Here is a 19,606-nt window from a genome sequence, read left to right on the forward strand (position 1 = left end):
CACCAAGCATCAATGAGCAGTGAGACAGAACAAGTCAGAGCAAGTGAGACCACCACTTCCCCCACCCTTGGTTGGGGGAAGGCTCAGTGGGGAGCTGAGCCTGCAGACCCACCTGGCAGCATCAAGACTGCATGAGGTGGTAGGAGATAAGGCTAGGGCCCATAGGTTCTCCCTACCCAAGGCCTGCGTGTCTGCAGGACCCAGTGGGTCACTGAGCCTCCACTCCCAACTGGCATTAAGGAGAAAGATCAGGAGCTCACACCCAGCATCATGAGGGGAACAAGGTGGTGGGAGACAGGGCTGGTGTTCACTCCTGTCACCTCTACTCCGGTGTAAACGCAAGGAGCTAAGAAGAGCTGAGCTTTAGCCTCCACCCTGCAGAAGCAAGGCTGTGAGTCAGCCCTCTACCACTTCGCCCTTCCAGGTGTCAGCAGGGGTTGCAGGGAGCCAAGCACACACCTTCAAATGAGCTCAATGAATCTACCCTATCTGGTGCCCCAGTTTTGCTGGAAAGTATCGGCAAGGCCAAGGAGGGATATGAACTTCTGCCTCACTTGGAAGAAGCAAAAATTTTAGAATTGAAAAGTTGTTAAGTTACAACTAGTGGCAGGGAGGGGTACCTCACTGGCTGGGCTCACTAGTCAGAGTGGGAATGACAGACGACAGAATCTGTAGACAGAAGGCTAGGTCCATAGAACGAACACAGAATATAGAATGAAAACTGAAGAGAGTCTCTTCAGGGATCTGTGAGTCACAACAAAAAGACATTCTTGTTATAGGAGTCCCAAAAGAGAGAGAGACTGAAAAAATACTCAAAGACATAATGGCTGAAAACTTCCCAAACCTGGCACAAAATAAAACCACAGATTTAAGAAGCTGAGTGAACCTCAAAAAGGAGAAACCGAAAGAAATCCAAGACACATCATAATTAAACTTCTGGAAACTAAAAAAAAAAAAAAAAAAAAAAGAAAAAAAGAAAAGAAAAAGAAAAAACCTTGGAAGGCACCAGGCAGAAATGACATAATACTTAAAAGAGAACAACACTGGAAAGATGACAGACTTCTCATCTGAAACAATGAAGGCCAGAAAGAAGTGGCAGGTCTTTTAAGGTCAGGAAAAAACAAAGCAAACAAACAAACAAACACCAACTGTGAATTCTATATCCACTGAAAATATCCTTTCAGAATGAAGGGAAAACAAAGACATTCTCAAACACAGGAATTAAGGCGTGTTGCTAGCAGCCTATCATTTAGAAATGACTTAAAGGAAGTCCTCTGAACACAAAGGAAATTATAACCGAAGGCTTAGAACCACAGAAAGGAAAGAATATTGAAATGGGAAAAAGAGAGGAGGAAATATAATAAATTCACTTATTTTTCATAAGCTTCTTACACTGTATTTTATGTATGAAGCAAAAAAATATGACACCATCAGATATGGGGCTCAATGTATACAGAGGAAATGTTTAAGACAATTATATCCGAAAGTGGGGCAGGTAAAGAAACTTAAAGGGACACAGGGGCACCTGGCTGTCTGTGGAGCACAGGACTCTTGATTTTGGCATTCAGGCCCCAAGATGGATGTGGAGTTTAAAAAAATAAATAAATAAATTTTAATCTTAAAAAAAAAAAGCTAAAATCAAGATGGAATCCTAAAAAATGTTCCAATAACCCAGAGTAAAGTTTCAACAAAGAAACATAGAAATAGAGGAAACAGAAAGATGATAAAATGGCAGGCTTAAACGTTAACATATTAACAATTACCTTAAATGTAAAGGATCTACACAGACCATTTAGAAGACAGATTTGATGGACTGGATAAAACAGTATTAACTGAAGATATGCTGTATACAAAAAAACTTACCTCAAATACAACACTATGTAGGTCAGAAGTAAATGAATGAAAAAAGATATACCTTGTGTAAAGACCTAGCATTTTAACAAAAAGCAGGAGTGATTTGTTGACATTGCATAAAGTAGACAAAAGAAGACATTAACAATTCAAAATGTGTAAACACCAAACAACGGTGCCTCAAAAATTCAGGAAGCAATATCTGAGAGATCTGAAAGGAGAAACAGACAAATCCATCATTACAGTTGGGGACTTGAACACCGGGGAGAACTACCAGGGAGAAAATCAGCAAGGCTATAGGAGAACTGGATAACACAATCAACCAACAAGATCTAATTGACACATATATATTGAAAACTCTATCCAACAACAGCAGAATACAGATATTTTTCAAGCACTTGTGGGTCATTTACCCAAGAGACCTCAACAAATTACAAAGGAAATACAAATACATGAAAGTCAATGAAAATGAAAACACAACAGACCTAGACATATGGGATGCAGTTAAAGCAGTGGTGAAGGGAAATTTACGGCACTAAATGCTTACGGTAGGAAAGAGGAAAGGTCTCAAAACATTACTCCAACTTCCTACCTCAAGAAACTAGAAAAGACAAAATAAACACAAAGCAAACTAAGAAATAATAAACAATAAAGATGAAAACAGGAAAAGAGGAAAATGAACGAAACAAAAAAGTTGATTTTAAAAAGTAAAACCAATAAACCTCCAGGATAACTTCCATAAGGATAAAAAAATAGGAAAACATAAATCATCAATATCTAGAACGAAATGGGCTATCACAGCAGATCCTGCATCCCCTTAAAAAGAGAATAAGGAAACAATTAAATACTTTATACACTCATTATTCAACAACTTAGAAGCAATGGACCAATTCCTTGTGGTTGAAAATCACAAACTACTAAAATTCAACCAAGATGAAACAGACAACCTGAATAGTCCTACGAACACTAAAAAACTGAATTTGTAATTTAAACTCCTTCCACCCCCCTCCTCCAAAAGAAAGAAACCTTCAGGTCCACCTGGTCTCATTACAGAATTCCACCAAGCATTTAAAGAATTAAATACCAATTTTATACACTCTCTTCTGGAAAAGGAGGAGGAGGGACCATCTCCCAACTTTCTATTAAGGCCTTGACCAAAACCAGAACAGTTTAAAAACAGATAAATACTTCTCATGAACTTAGGCACAAATATCATCAACAAAACATCAGCAAATTCAACCCAGCAATGTATGAAAAGAACTACACCCTGATGAAGTAGGACTTACCCCAGGGATGCAAGATAGATTAACACTGAAAATCACGGTCACTCACCATATCAACAGATTAAAATAAGTAAATTCACACATTTATATATATATAAATTGATACAGAATAAACATTTTATAAAATCCAACACCTATTCCATTCATGATAAAAACTGTTGCAGGGACATCTGCTTTCACCACTCTCACTCAACCTAGCACTAGAAGTTCTAGCCAGTGTCATAGGGAAAGAAAAAATGCACACAGATCAGTAAGGAAGGAATGAAATTCCTTATATGCAGATAGTATGTCTTCCTTTCACTCCCAAGAAATTTACAAAAAACTTCGTAATTATGGAGTTTAGCAAGGCTCCAGGATACAAGAACACACAAACATGAAATGCATGTATGGGAAATAAGTTTAAAAAAATATAATACCACTAATAACTGCTCCCAAGTGAATTAAATCTAACAAAACACGTCCAAGATCTGTACACTGAAAAACTACAAAGCCTACAGACCTAAATACTTGGAAGAGACATATCTGCTTATGGACTGGAAACTCAACATAGTAAAAGTGCAAATTCTCCCCTAAATTCATCTATAAGTTCAACACAATCCCTATGGAAAGCTTATTCTAAAATATAGATGAAAAGGCATTGGACCCCAGTTAAAAAAACTCTGAAAAAAAAAAAAAAAGTTGGAGGAATCACTATCCATTTTGATGGCTCAGTATCCAACTAGAGTAATGAAGGCAGTGTGGTATTGGCAAAGGGACAGTCACACAGTTCAACAGAACACAAGAGAGAACCCAGAAACAGATCCACAAAAATATGATTTTTAACAAAGGTCCAAAAACAATTACCATCAACCGTTGAATCACAAGGTCTACTTACAGGTGTGTTTTTATCCATAAATACAGTACAGTGCTGCAAATGTATTTCCTCTGCTTTATAATTTTCTCAATAGCCTCTTCTTTCCTCCAGCTTATTTTAAGAATCCAGTATACAACACATATAATACACAACACATGTGTTCATCTACAGTCTGTGATATTTGTTAAGGCTTCCAGTCAGCAGCAGGCCATTAGCAGCCTTACAGTAGTCATGTTTTGGGGGATTCAAAAGTTACTTGTGGATTTTCCAGGCATGGTGCCCCTCACTTCATGTTGTTCACGGGCTAACGGTAGGTAGAAAAAGGCTAATGATTTCCATAAATGGTGCAGGAGCAAATGGGTCTGTAATCAAAAAGAACACTTTGATCTATACCTTTGACCTAGACTTAGACTTTGATCTATACCTCACATCTCACAAATTAACTCAACATGAAAAATGTGAAACTATAGAAACTTTTAGGAAAAAAACCCAAACAAACAGGCAAAATCTTGGCACTTAAGCCTTGGCAAAGAGTTCTTAGATGATCCCAAAAACATGATCCATAAAAATAAAAATTGGTAAATGGACTTCACTAAAATTTAATACTCTTGCTCTATGCAAAGGAAGAAAAGACAAGCTACAGAGTAGGATAGGATATTTGGAAATCACATATCTGACTTGAGTCTAGAATGTGTGAAAGCTCTCAAAAAGAGTGAAAGAGTAAAAAACCCAATCAATCATTTGGAAATGAGCAAAAGACAGGAAACAGCCACTGCGCATAGAAGGGTATCCACGTGCAAATGAACACATGAAAATATATTCAAACCCATTAGCCAGGAGGAAAGCACAAGTGAAAACTAACATGAAGCATGCGTCAGAATGGCTAAAAACAGTGATTACACCAAATGCTGGCTAAGATTTAGAAGAGCCGGACCCCTCACACATTGCTGATGGGAATATAAAATGGGACAGCCATTCTGGCAAACAGCAGTTTCTTAAGAAATTAACCTATCTATATGATCCAACAATTGCACTTCTGGGAATGAAAACTCAAATAAACGCAAAAAACCTGTATGGCAGCAGTTGATTGCCATGGTGTGGCCTTGTGGCCCATCACCGGGTGAGGAGGCTTGATCAGGAAGCCTGTGCCCCCGTTCTTCAACTGGCAGCTTCCAGAAGACGGGCTAGGGATACTGGATGACAAGCTGTGTGGACTGGCAAGCCCTTCCCAAGTGCCCACAGGACCAGGCCCCCACCAGAACTTGCAAGCAACCCGAATGTTCTTCGACAGGTCAATCTGCGGTGGCACATCATACCATGGAAGGCTACTCAGCAATAAAAACCAAGCAATTGCTGACATAGACGGCGTGGGTGGATCACCATGGAATTACGCTGAGCAAAAAACCCCGTCTCTAAAGGTCACATATGACAGAAGTGTAGATACGTGGTAGAGATGAGTTGTTGTCGGGCGTGGGAGCAGAAGGGAGGGAGCTGCGGCTACAAAAAGGTAGCACGCAGGGATCTGGGGATGCAGCTGTTCTGTATCTTGACGGTAATGCTGATCACACATCTCCACATGTGATGATAAACAGCCCAGCAGTAAATTACATGCACGCACGAAGTGGAGGGCACATAGAACTGGTGAAAGGTGGATGACGTAACTGGATTCTACCGATGTCACTTCCAGATCATGCCATTATACTATTGATGCAAGATGGGGGAAACTATGTAAAGGACATATGGGATGTCTGTATTCCTTCTTTCTAAAATTGTATTTTTAAGCTATCTCCACACCCAATGTGGGGTTCAAACTCACAACCCCACGATCAAGAGCTGTGAGTTCTTCCAACTGAGCCAGCCAGGTTTTCGCCAGGATCTTTGCATTATTTCTTTCAACTGCATGTGAATCTGTAATTATCTCAAAATAAAAAGATATAAAATTTAACTGTCTATAAAGCTATCAATTATTAAAATTTTGTCTGAAACCAGTAAAAAAAACCAAATCACTTTTCCACTTTCTCTCCCCACTCAGAACCTATAAAGTGGATGTTTCTCTTGGTGTTCTAACTAGTAAGCCTGGGGCTAGACACCAGAACCGGGTCCTCAGCAAAGAAGATCATCATCAGGTTCCCAGGCAGCCTTGAGAAGCCTGAAGAACCAAACCACCCCACTTTCAACTTTTTCAAAGCCCACATGTACCATGGAGTTTTAAAAAAGGTAAACCCAAACTGATACTTATGTTTGCCTGAAAAACATAGCTATGGACAAAGCTCATTTAAGATGCTTACAAGATTAGGTTAATTACTTTCACTATAAAGTCAACAAAAGAACCAAAGGAGTAAGTTCCAAGGAAATGGTGTGCTTTGAGTGGGAAGAACAAGGTCTGTCTGGCTTGTTAAAGCGCCACTGTACGTTCTAGCTCCCCCATTTGCAAAGCAGCCCATCCACATAAAAACAGAATGCCAGCCACAGATCTAATTTGACATTTTTCTAGAAAGAACACTTTTAAAAAAGTAAAAAAAAAAAAGGTAGAATGAATATAAAAAATATATTTTATTTAATAGCCAGCAAGCATATGAAAAGATACTCAATGTCACTCATCATCAGGGGAAAAAAAATTAAAACTATAGTAAGGTATCATCTCCCATGGATGGTTACTATTAAAAAAGAATAAAATGTTGGAGAGGATGTGGAGAAACTGGAACCCTTGTACACTGTTGGTGGAATACAAAGTGGTGCAACCACTAGGGAAAACAGTACAGAGGTTCTTCAGAAAATTATTAGGACTACCATATGATCCAGTGATTCTCTTGTTGCATATGAGAGCATGATTTTTCAGGAAATGTTTGCTTTCGTACCTGGAAGAACTGAAAAAGCCTTATCTATGAGATGTTTGCACACTTAAAGCCAAGAGATGGAAGAACCCGAGTGTCCACTGATAAGTGACTGAATTTAAAATGTTACATAAATACAACGGAATATTATTTTGCTCTAAAAAGAAAGGAAGGGCTAACAATGACGAATAAGGATGAAACTTAAGGACATCATGCTAAGTGAAATAAACCAGTGACGGAAAGATAAATACTGTATAATTCCACTTACATCAGATATCCGTAAGAATCAAAATCACAGATACAGAGAAAATGAAGGTTGCCAGGAGCTGAAGTTTAGTGGGTACAGTGCTTCAGTTCTGTAAGATGAAAACGTTCTGGGAGTGGGGTGCACAACTCTGTGAATATACTTAACACTACTAAAGTGTACACATAGAAAAGGTTAAGATGGTTAAGTGTTAGGGGTTTTTCTTTTAACCACAATAAAAAAAAAAAGTTTTTTACTTACCCCAATATATTAAAAATATCTCCACAGGTCATTAATATGAAAACAACGGAGGTATTTTACATTCTTTTTTCCCTACTAAGTAATGTCGTGTGTGAACGGACACTAACAAGCATGTCTCCATTGCGACTAGTTGCATCTCCAGTGTTCAGTATTCACCTATGGCTTCCTTACTGGGTTCATGGTGAGCTAGACCTCACCTGTCATCCCACGTGACAAACCTCAGTTAGATGCAAATAACTAAAAATATTTTGGGGGTGGGGGTGGGGGTGGCGCAAAGGGTCTTTTTCTTGCTACTAGATTATTTTTGAAGTCTTAATTGTCCTCCCTTGGCTCTATGAAAGACTGATGGGCAGGACACGAAACTCTGAACATCTCCTGAGCGTCTCCTCTTTGTCAGGCCCTCATTAGGATTTCCAGGACACCATGTCTCTCCTCAGAGGGCTCACAGTCTGAAAGGTGGGTCAGCCAATTTCCAGCTCCAAGAGGAGTATGCCAAGATGTGGAGGAATACAAAGAAAACACAACTCCTGCCTATGAACTCTGATGTTCCAGGGAACAAACACAAAGTTTAAGTCATCTGACACGTGGACGTTGTTAATTAACTAGCTTTCACCCTGTTCACAATATTCACTGGCACATCCTGACCTTTCTCAACTCCTATTTCCAACTGCAATAACCACACCTCCGAAGTAGGAATTTGTGAGAATTTAGTATACAATTTGTATTAAAAACACATACGGCAGAAGCACACTTGTCAGAAAAGGCAAGCAGAAACCCACACCTCTGTCAATGATTTCGACCTAAATAATCAGTTATTCACTAAGAGAGCAAAGGTCAAGTTAATCCACCCAGGGTGTAAGGAGACTAGAATTTGGTTTGTAAAAGTAAGGAAAGAAAAAAATGAAAACAACAACAACAACAGAATCACTGCTTCTCATGGAAAAATGTAACATTGTTTGAACATACCCTGAAAAATAGGAGGTATGAAGGAAAATATGAAGGCATTTCTAGTATAAACATTTACTTGATGTACATCCCAGAGAAAAGAATTTACTTTCTCATTAGAACATACATGCAGGAACAGAACTGAAGATCCACTGCTATCTATCCCCACTCTCTGAGCACAAACTATTTAGTGGGTGAAGTTCAAGGAGCAGCCCTGGGCGAAGGGGCACCTCTGTTTAACCTCCTGTCTGTGTTGTTGCCCTGGCTCATAAAGACTTCTTTGTGAAAAATGTATTTTGCAATAAATTATCAAAAGCTTCATTGAAGATCTTAATGGATATGGTTGAGTAAGGAACACTAAACATGACTAGAAAGAAGAGAACCAGAATTTATCAACTCAGCATATTTCGTGGCCTTTAGGCATGGAACTGTTAGAAAAATAATCAGGAAAAAAAAGTCACAAACTATAGAGGCTATCAATTTTATCCTACAGTTGAATAAACCTCATTATCTGACTAAGTCTTCTCCAGTCCTCTATTCAGCCCCCCCCCCAACAAACAAATCTCCCCAGAACTTAATACTGAAAACTTACCTTGGGGCACTAACAAACTTCTTACACCTTATCACTTAATCCTGTGCATTAAAGGCTCAGTTATCATGCCAATCGACTGGAATGTAGTTACTACTCTAAAGTTACACCTCAGGATCCATGACTTCACTTCACAGGTATAAACATAACTTTGCTTAATAACTTAGATTGTGATGTCTAAAGCTTTACATCTGTCATCTTGAGTAACGGTGCTTACCTCCTAACAACCTCACTAAATAGTATGTCATCATACATACAAAAAAAAAAAAAACCCAAAACAAAAACAAACACTAGGTCACCTACTATTCCTGATTAACAAGAAGAGAAACTATTTCTGTGCATTAAGCCACCATCTGTAGAGAAGGATTCGTAGGTCTGCAGGGGAAAACTAGAAGAGTTCCGAAGGATTCTTAAAATATATAGGTATTAAAAATACAGCCCATAAAGCCCTGTTTCCTCACTGAGTGACAAGAATTGCTATAGGTTCATATACTCAGGAGTACAGGCAGAAAAACATTTGTAAGCACCAACTTCTGAGGTTTAGATGAATTCAGGAGGGTTGTAATCACTAAAGTAAGAGCAGCAATAAAACTTCGAGCTCCTTTCCCTAAAGAAGGATCCTAATAGCTTATCTCACTTTTTAGCATAAGACACCCAGCCAACATGCATAGCTACCAGTGTTTCAGCCGTCCCTGCTTGCTATTTCCCAGGTATGCCCAACCTGACCAACCCTCTCAAGTTCTGACTCTGTAACACAGGGACAGACCCACACCTCTACGAAGCTGAAGAGACAGAGCCCTGCAGTATCTGCAAATGCAAGATCTGTCACTATGTTCCAGCAACCAAGTGTCTAGCCTGAGAACTCCGTTTTCGTTAGCCTTTGGCAAAAGTGTGATCTACACGGAAAAGGACTGTAAACTGGATCCTTAGGGAATCACGCTGCCAACTTATCTGTATCTCATTAATGCAGGAAGGAAGGGCTTCTCTGTCTAAATGGTAAGATTCTGGTGAATCCCGACCAAAATATTTTCCATTAGTGGGGAAGGGTGACTTCAATTAAACACAGACGTATTCCCTTACTCAGGTCACTAGAGCTAACATGCTCAAAGTCACATGCTGGGGCTCAAGGGTCAAATCTAGCCAGCAGATGTTTTTATGTGGCTTGCACAGTGCTTTCAAAGTTCTAAATTAATTGTCAGTGTCAAAACATCTTTGATGCTGGGATTTTTGGCACCAAAATCTGTGCTTCTGGGTTATCTTGCACTATACTGTAGGAAAACCTACCACTCTGAGACCACACATCCACAGATTGGGGGGGGGGCAGTGCAAATGCTCCCCAATATGCCACAGCCCCACCAGGTTAGCTCCCTCACTGTACTGCCAGTTTTCCTGGTTCAGACCCTAAAATGGTCTTTAATCCCTGAAATAAAACCCCACGACCTTATTAGTATCATATCCAAAAACCTCTGAGTGAACAAAAAAAAATCAGCCCAAAGAGGAATTTGAGTAGAAAACAACCCATTTTTCTGGTTCTCTATTGGTACTGCCTTGATGAACCACACCACTTTCAAAAATGTCATTCTTGAAAATGATTAACTTGTCTCATCTTTCCTAAACATCTGGTTATGTTTTTAAGCTCTTTGCTGTATTTGACTGAGTCCCCTTCAAACACAGTGTGATTGATAAATCAGTCTTTGTGGTTAGAATAACATATAACGAAGGCAGGCAGCAAGGATTCCAGCTTCACTGCTCAACAGGCCTGTATTAGGTACACTTCATTGCTGACACTAAACTTGGTCATGTAAAAATAAAACAATGTTGGTTTAATATCTTATTGGACACATCCTCCATTCCCGTCAAAATAGGGACTAAATCAATAAAAGGATTCTAAAAGGGAGTTTAGTTTAAATGCTACACACAGCTTTTAAACAGAGACTCAGACAGCCACACAGTAACTACCTCTTACCCAGGCATTGCTTACCCATTGCACTGAGATAATGGTTGAAGGCCTGGCAAGGAGGACTTGGGGTTTGTGTTGATTTGTCACAACTCATGGGTGCCGGGCTCCTGTCTGTGTCAAAAGAGAAATACCCACTGGAGGATCGAGACAGCAGGGAGGATCTTCTCACAAAGATGAAAAGCGGGGATCTGGTAGCAAAAGGGCCGGGGCTGGCAGGTGGGGCCAGTGGGCCCTGAGGGCTGCCTTGGGGGCAGCGGTCCCCTTCGCCTTCAGGATTACCTTGCTGCTCTGTCTGTAGAGAGGTAGGGGCCCCAGGCCTGAGCTGAGGAGGCCTCTCAACAGGCTGCAATTGTCCACCTTCTCGGTCACACTCAGAACTTACATCTGAAGGTTGCTTTGCCATTTGGTCTTTTTTTCTGCAAGTAAAATAAAAACTAAGATTATCTTCAGCAAAATAATAATAATTACAACAAACAATTAAATTTAGCCAACTTTCCCAGATTCCTTCACAATTTTTAGAATACCAAATACTTTAACATTAGTCGTTAGTTCACCTTATTTCTCTGACGATCTTCCAAATAGGAATAAAAACACACCTCAAATAACAAAGCTACCTCTATCTTTGCGGGGAGGGGGCGGTGAGGGGGTGGGACTAAACTTCCTGCCACCAAACAAAACACAATTACATCGCCAGTGTGAACTGGTGCCGTAACACACACGCGCGCGCACACACACACACACACACACACACTAAGTTTTTAGGAAAAGCACTTGTGTTAAGTCTATTCCTATGTGCTCTTTGCTCAGAGCCGACTTGAAGAAGTCGGAAACTCCCAGCGGGCTCTGATTTCCCGGGATCAGATACTGCGCTGGAGCACAGAAGCCAGCGCAGATGCAGCGACTGCAGGCGGCTGGCCGCGTTCCCCACTCCGGCCCCATTGTTCTGCGGAAAGTGCTGAGGGCAGCAAGTCTGGGGAAGGTTTGGCAAGGGCCGTCAGTCGTAGTAAGTGCGTCACAATAGAGTTTGTAACTCCGAGCGCGGCTCGGCCGGGCTCGGGCGCTCTCCGCCCGAGGTCCCTCCCGCTCCCAGCCCGCGCGCCCCTCCTCCCCCCGCAGGGGGCAGCGCGCCGCACCGAACCCGACACAACTTCGGAATGCACCCACACTGCGAGATGCACACCTCCAAATGGGGGGGTCCCCCAAAGCCGGCCCCGGGCGCCCCCTGCAAAGTCCCCAAGTAACTCCACACACTAGGGGACACCGGGGCACGCGGCTCCGTCTCCCCACGGACCCTCCCCTGTGAAGGCAATCCGGCCGAAACTCACGTCCGCCCCTTCCCTTCCGACCGTCGCGTCCGGGCCCGAGCCCCGCGGCGTCCCGCCCGCGTCCTTCGCCGACCCGGAGCTCCCTGACCGTCAGCACGAAAGAAGCGCGGGAGACAAAGCCCGGGACTCGCCTTCAGAGCCCCCGGGGCAGCGCAGAGCCGGCCACTGGCAGCCCGCCCGCCGCCGCGCGCCGTCCGGCAGCCGAGGGCTCCGCGCGCCGCGCCTCTGGCCCGCGCTGCCCCGGCCGCCGCCGCCGGGAACATCCTCCGCCTCCTCCCGCTCCTCCCCTCGCGCACTGCGCCCGCCGCCGCCGGCACCGCCGACCTCCCCGCGCCGCTGGCGCCGGGTGCCCGCGCTCCCAATTGGCCCGCGCGCGGTCGCTCCGCGCCACAGCCAATAGCCGCCGCCGGCGGGGGCGGCGCCTACGGGTCAGGCCGCCAAAGGCGAGGCGATTGTTGACAAACTCGCCTCGGAAGGCGGCCCGGCCGCGAGCGCTGCGGGAGTCTCGCGGACCCGAGCTGCCCCGGCTCTCCCAGCCCGCACCGCCGCTGTGCCCGTCCGGACGCCGCACGAGCCTCAGCGGCTCCCGCCGCCCCAAGTGGCCGGTCACCTGGAGACAAAGCAGGAGCTTCCCTCTCACCCGCAGGGCCGTCCTCAGACCCCAGTCTTGCTGCTGACTGCCGACCCCGCCCAGGCCGGCTGGGCTGAAGACCCCAAAGGTCGTCCTTTGCCCTAGCTGCAGGACCCACCTTCCTTCACAAATTCCTCCCTTTTTCTCCCCGTGCGGCGCGGACGCGCTCCAAATCTAAGCGGCCACCACTGGCCACGGGAATGCATATCTGCGCGCAACCGTGACCACGGCAGACAACGAACACATGCGCACCCCCGTCCCCCGCGGCTGACGGTTCTTCCACTCCTAGCACGAACACCGAGTAACAGGCCCCCGAGGGTACCGCACCGCCCGCCAGCACTGCGAGGGGGTCGGGGTGCCCGAGTCTCTACGACAGTCGGGCCCCACGGATGGAGCAGGTTCCGCTGCCCGAGCCTCGTCCACCGCGTGGCCCCGGTAGTCGGAGAAGGCCCTGGGTCTTTCGCCGTCTATGGGTCGTGCGGGTGGTATAGTCTGCAGCGCACCCGCAGACCGGGCAGGGCCCCCAGACACCTCCGAGAGAGCGAACGCAGAAGCTGCCCTGAAACCTCGGCCTGAATGGGTACAAGGAAAAGCCGAGGCTCGGCAGTTAAATAACCACCCCAGTTCCGCAAATCCTCCGCACGGGCCCGAGCACCCGAGAAGGGCCAAGCCGCTAGACCAGCTCGTACCAAGCAGCCGCTACTTGGGGGTCTCCGGGACAGGGCGGCGAGACCTGCCCTCCGGCCGCGCAGCCCAGTACCGTGGAGCGGGGCCGCCGCTCCCGGGACGGCGCAGAGAGCACGCTTTGCTTTCCCCAGGTGACCCCGAGAAGCTTCTCCACTCCCTCGCGCGGAATCCTGGGCCGAGCTGCACTTCGGCCAAATGCCGGTAGCTTTTGCACGGACGACCCCTCACCGAAGTGGGCTTGCGCAGGGAGGGGAACCCGACCCGCCTGATCGCTGCCTCCCGCCCAGCGACAAGTGGGACGGGTATGTGCATCTCTTGCCTGCACGTGCTCGGGAAGGGAGCAGGAGGTGGAGCCGAGGTGGCTCCGGCGCTTGTCTTCGTCGGCACCCGGCCCGCTCCCGGGGATTCGGAGGTATTTACCTTGCGTTTCTCAGTCCGAGAGTCAGAGTCAGACATTGGGGGGACGAGGGCCAGGGAAAGGGCGCCGAGGGGGTGGCGGCGGGAGCGGGGCGAAGCAAGCAGCCCGCGGCGATGCTGGCCGCAGTTGGGCTGGGGCGCGCAGGGTGACTGTGAGAATCCGGTGGCAGTGTTGGCGGCGACGACGACGCAGGACAGAGCGCTTTCACAAGACCTAAACCTGGAGGCTGCGCGGAGCGAAGTGAAACCTGCACAGCCCTGCGGCTCAGCTCAGACTGGCGGCCCAGGGTCCTCACCCAATCACCGCGAGCTCCGCCCCCTCTAAGTCCTGCCCCGGCGCGCGAGCAAGCACGCCCCGCCCCGCCGCGCCGCAGCCGCAGCCGCTGGCGCTTTCAGGCTCCAACAGGTAAAGGCGGGGGTGGCCCAGCCGGGTTCCCCCGCGCGCGCTGCCTGCCCTGCCCCAGCCGAGAGTGTTTACTCGAGTGGCTAGTGCTGCTGGTGGCTTGCGCGCACCCATTCTCCCTCCCTCCCCAAAGTGTACCCTTGCTTCTCCCCTATCCAGCAGGGGCCACTGCGTGTGCGTGGAACAGAGGGGGCGCTCCGGGCACACTGGACCAGGGCGGGCCGCCGCCGCCTGCGGAAAGCCTCAGGAGGCGCCCCTGAGCCCTTGATCGGCTTCGGGAATTTCTCAGCGGCTCTGGGGCAGGCGTGAGGAGTGTGGGCTGATCCTCAAGAACTCTCTGGTCCCATGTTGGGCAGTGAGTGTCGGACTCCTTTCTCCCAGAGTCTGGGGTACTGGGTGAGACCCCGATGGGCACGGCTGCTCATCTTCCTCGCCCTCACCTCACGCGGTAGTCTTGGGCGCGCCCTCCACATGCCACTTGGCAGGGGCACCTAGCTTTTTCCCCGCGCCGAGCCTCGGGTAAGAGGCAGAGCCCTCAGTGGGAAGAGTGAAGAAAATGGCAAGAAGTGGGTCCCCGGAGGCGTCTGTTCCGCAGCCCCGGTGCGAGGCAGGAAGGGACTGCCCGCGGAGCAGGTAAAATAGGGAAATGAAAAAAGAACTCGAAAAAAATCCTTTTAAGAAAAAAAAAAAAAAAGACCCAGAGGAATCTCGGCCTTCAGATGGGAGAGAGGATGGTACCTTCGCTGGGTAGGGATCCTAGAGATCGGTTAGGCTTTCAGAGAACAGCCCGCGAGGCGCGCTGAGGCCAGTGAAGGCGGCGCGCACCGGGAGTGGTGTGGGGAGCGCCCTTCCTTCTCCCTGCGCCCCCCCCACCCCTTTCTCCTTGGTGCCCGCCTGCTCGGAGGACGGGTGCTCTTCTGGGTCGGCACCCTCATGTGTTTCTAAGTGGGTCCGGAGTCCCCACCCTTACCCCTTCCTGCACTCCCCGGCTAGGAGACAGCCGCGGCCAGGGAGTGGGGGCGAGGTCGGTCGGGAGATGGAACATTCTGCCACTGGGAAGTGGTTAGATGGAATAAAGAAACCCAATTTATGGATCCCCTAAAGCGTCTCCCTCCCCGAACCAAGAAGGAAGGGTCCTCAGTTGCAGAGGAGCAAATCAGTCAGGAGTTACTCCGCTGCTGGCCACCTCGGTCCGTGTTTCACGCTGCATAAGCAGATATGGAACGTCAGGAGGACATAACAGGCCCCGGTTAAACAATTCTCAGCCATCACCTGGAGAGTCCTGAGCGAAGTGTAGGAGGCCAGGGGTTCCTGGGGGGACTCAAGGAGCACGCCGGGTTCCGTCCTGGGATTTCGTTACAGGAGGGAAAGGACAAGGGCGTGGACTCGGCGAAGTGGACGCAGAGGCCGGATGTCTACCCTGACGGTGGCTTGGAGCCGCTGCCCTAGACCTCAGGTGGTGGCCATGGGCGAATTCTAAGCCCGTGCGGGAAAACAACAGAGCTGCGCACGCTGGGCGCCTTAAACCCGCCCCAGTGTTCCGAGCTCTCGGTGGGGTTGGGCGATGCAGACAGGGACAGGAAAAGAACGACGCAGAAGCAAGCCCCAGTGGTTGTCCTCTGGTCCTGTGCAGCTCCGCCGCCCCCGCGTCGTCTGCTTTAGCGACCCTGTGAACACTTTTAAAAAACAGAGGCGTCAGGGAAAGCAACCGGTTAAGCACTCTTGTTTTGGGGCACAAAGAGGAGGTCCGCTCGGAGTCATGCAATTCAGACTGTGCTGGGGAGCTTTGGCTGAGCTCTTCGCTCCCGGTGACCTCTAGCCCTTCCTGCCCTCTCCCGCAGGGTCCGAAGGTCCTCTGGAAACTGGGCCACAGCCCAGGAAAGGGGTAGTGTGGGAAGTGCAGATGGGCGTTAGGTCTCTGCTCCGGTCCTGTGTGTCGCCCCCGCGGACAGAGCAGAGCTATGGTCACTCCCGCCTCTGCCACGAGATATGGTGAGGGAGTAAGGAGGACGGCTGGGGCTGAGGGAAAGGAGCAAAAAAAGAAGTGGGGCAATCGGGATCTGAGAAATGGGATGGGAAATCTACGGCCCTTGCCCGGGACCAGAGGCGTTGCGGGTGTGGTCTCTCCAGAGTTCCTGAATCTTTTCTTACTGCGGTGTAACTGTTCTAGCCCGCATCCCCATCCCCGGCAAGGAGCCCGAGCGCCTTCCCATCAATTAATGTCTTTATTAAACTTTGTTATCTATGCTTCTCTAAAGAACAGATTACAATTTCATATGGTAAAAATATTTGCCGTGCCTTGTCTTAAGGTCCGGAAGCCGCCTGCCTGGGAGGTCAAGCCGGGGTTCGCGCTGTGCCCAGAGCCAAACTCCAGGCGCAAAGTCCCCTTTCCCAGTCTGTGCGTTTTCTCTGAGACCCCAAGAGGGTCTGATTCACAGGAAAAGAATCGCTTGCTGAACTGAAACTTTGCCCGCGAGTGTTTGATTTTTATGTTTTGATTTTTTTTTTCACGCAACGCCATTGAGTTTTCCAAAATCACTGTAAATCTGAGTCGCCGCTGACCGCGGGAGATCTTTGGCGGCAGCTGGCTGTGGGGCGCATTCACAGCGGAGACCAGTGTCTCGGGAGATCGGGCGCGGAAGCTGGGAGAGGGTGCTGCCGGCCGGCGGGGTTACATAATAAAGCCCCGTGTTCCGGGCTGCCGCCGGGCTCCCTATCCCAACAACCCATCGCACCTCGCCAGCCTACCCTGTTCTGCGCCCCAAATCCCCGAGGGCCGAGGCCCAGCGCATGCCAGGCCGGCCTTGGCCCCAGTTCAGGTCAGAGAAGCTAGTGTCGTGGCAGCTGCGAGCGAGCCACCACCCTTCGCACCACGCCCGCTATAACTTGGCTCCCAGCTTGGGCGGCTGAAAGCGCGCCCCTTCTCGGGGCTCGGGTTGCAGCGGTGCCGGGTAGAAGGCCCAGGCGGCCTGCGCATTGGTGATTCCTGCGATTGGTGCGTGGAGGGAGGTGTGTGGAATGTTAAAGGCAGAGATCACCCTCAGGGCATCATCCTTCACCGAGTCGCACAAATCCAGCAACTGCAAAACACAACGCAAAGTGACAGGTCAGACGTTGGCTCACTTACAGCGTGGGGCGCCATGTGCTTTGTTCCCACCCCCAAGCACCCCACAGGTAGCCATTGGGGAAACCAGTTTCCCTTTGGATTTCCCAGACCTGGGAGAGTGGAAGCCGTTGGTCATGGATAACCTTCACCTTATAATCTTAGAAATCCCTAAACCTGTGACACCTGTCTGGCAGACGCCCATTTCTTCCAGTCAGGGGTGGGGGCTGAATCCAAGTTGGATGGGAATCTCAAAACGGAAGTCTGGGAATTTATCAACATTCCCCTTGCCAGCCCTGCCCTCCCCTCTCCTCCAATCCGCATGCTTTTCCTCCTCTCCACCTCCGGAGTGCCTGGGGTGCCACCCTCTGGCCTGCTGCGGCAACTGAAGAGGAAGAGCATCAGACAGGTGAACCGGTGGAGACAAGCTCCAGTTCTCCCCAGACTAACGCCTTCCCGCCTCTGGCCGGTAGCAGGCCAAGGTCCCTGAAATGCATGCACAGTGGGGCTGGGGCTACTGAGACCAAGCACTGGCATCACTGTGCACCTTCCACCTGGCTGCTGCAGGAAATCAACCTGCAGTTAAAGAGAATACCAAGGAACTTGGCAGATACCCTCCTGTGTTATGATAACCACTGGAAGGCACAGATAAGACATCTCAGCAGAAGGACCGGGGGAAAGTAGTGATTTTGGAGGAGCTACAATGGGTGGATTTTAATTTCATTTTCCACGGTTTAGGTGCCAGTGCATTTTTTTTTTTTAATTCCCAGGGGGGGGAAAGCTACCAAAAAGAATAGATTGTTTTTTTCTAAAACTCAACAAGGACAAGACAGAGGGACTGCTTTCCCTTCCCATAACCAGCTGTACACTTTATTTTCAAGTTTTCAGCCAGCCATAAATTTCTTTCACTCAACAAATCACAGTTAGCCCCCAGGTTTTCATGGTTTTAAAAACATAACTTATAACAACCTCCCTCCCCACCTTGCTGCCCTCATGGGTCATTACTGAGCTATGCTAAAACTATGAAGAGCACAGTTCCTTTAAAGTAGCCCAAAGTGCTATTTCAGGTATTCAGAGACAATGGGGGGGTCCCCAAAACAGGGGCTGGGGGAGGGTAGGGGAAGAGCATGAATTTTAATAGTCTAACAATACCTCTTCCTTTAAATGTGCTCCATGGCATCTGTAATTTCTAATGAAAACCTTCATTTTTTTTTTTACACACTGTGGTTAAGCATCATAAAATCAGTAGTGAAAAGACTTTGATCATATTTGCAAGATGCACTGTGATGAACTTTCACTGACCAAGATTTCAAAGTTTGTAATTAATACTCTTGACAAGTCCCTGACTAATCTGTCAACTCTCAAGGTCTTTAACCCCGCACTTCAAAACCATCAGATGGCATACAAGCCCTTAAACCTTCTACGTATTGTAATTTCATTATTGAAGAGAACTTTCTCTTTAAGTTTGCATCATGAAACTCAACCAACTTTTGCCATATATTCCACAATGGTGGGGAATCAATTATTTGAGTGAATGTTGCGTGGGAGTATGGGTTTGGTCTGTCCAAATACAGAATAAGCACCCAGAGATAGGAACTGCAAGAGGCAGGTTTCTGTTCAATATTTTCACAACTTTAAAAATAAGAATAAAGTAGATTTTTAAAAAGTATCCGATGGCAGAAGAAAAAGAGGGTTTCCTTACTCATAAGTGTTCAGGGTCTTAAAGTAGATTTTTAAAAAGTACCCAATGGCAGAAGAAAAGGGTTTCCTTACTCATAAGTGCTCGGGGAGAAACCCCTTCAAATGACATTCTCAAGGGGAGGGCTGCATGGAAGGGGAAGGCTATGTGTTGACTGATGAGATTCTCTGTAAACCTAAAATTCTGATGCTGTCCCAAATACTTGCTTACTCCATTTGCCACAGGCTGCAACAGGCCAATTAGTGTCCAGATCTAAGGATCAAGCATAACTCCTTATATATAATAAGTTTGCCTCTGATTCCAGATATTGTCACCTCTGCCTGCGAGGATGGTCGTTATTATTACTGTCTTTCACTTACCAAGTACATACTGGAGTCCTAGCCTATGGTACAGATTGTGCTGGGCATGGGGAGGTTTAGTGATGCACACTGTGGACATAGGCCTCCTGTATCAAGGAGATGATGCTGAAGAATTGTAAAGACTTTTTACAAATAGGATCCTCTCAATACAAAATAAACTTA

General features: G+C 47.5%; 2 protein-coding genes across 14 annotated transcripts in view; both read right to left on the reverse strand.

Annotated features, from left to right (window-relative positions):
• The window catches only part of BCL2L11 (BCL2 like 11), a 45,319-nt gene extending 31,211 nt beyond the window's left edge, over positions 1–14,108 (reverse strand). For 4 of the 7 annotated variants that reach the window (XR_006386007.1, XR_006386008.1, XM_044261625.1 and 1 more), the window contains exons 1-2: positions 12,146–12,408; positions 10,842–11,236 (exon numbers count right to left, since the gene is read on the reverse strand). Coding sequence is in view for 5 of the 7 variants with exons in the window: in XM_044261625.1 (XP_044117560.1) it covers positions 10,842–11,236; positions 12,146–12,408 (658 nt within the window). In the remaining 2 variants the exon portion in view is untranslated. Of the gene's footprint in view, positions 1–10,841; positions 11,237–12,145; positions 12,409–13,883 lie in introns of those variants that run through there. The other 3 variants (XM_044261629.1, XM_044261630.1, XM_044261628.1) reach the window with 3 other exon arrangements.
• A 2,381-nt stretch (positions 14,109–16,489) lies between these two features.
• Positions 16,490–19,606, reverse strand: part of ACOXL (acyl-CoA oxidase like) — a 349,357-nt gene continuing 346,240 nt past the window's right edge. For 6 of the 7 annotated variants that reach the window (XM_044261633.1, XM_044261636.1, XM_044261634.1 and 3 more), the window contains one exon: positions 16,490–17,363. In XM_044261633.1, coding sequence (XP_044117568.1) covers positions 17,163–17,363 — 201 coding nt within the window. In that variant the 3' untranslated portion in view covers positions 16,490–17,162. The remainder of the gene's footprint in view (positions 17,364–19,606) is intronic. The other variant, XM_044261637.1, reaches the window with a different exon arrangement.

The sequence above is a fragment of the Neovison vison genome, chromosome 8, assembly GCF_020171115.1.
Source record: "Neovison vison isolate M4711 chromosome 8, ASM_NN_V1, whole genome shotgun sequence".
NCBI classification, from domain to species: domain Eukaryota; kingdom Metazoa; phylum Chordata; class Mammalia; order Carnivora; family Mustelidae; genus Neogale; species Neogale vison.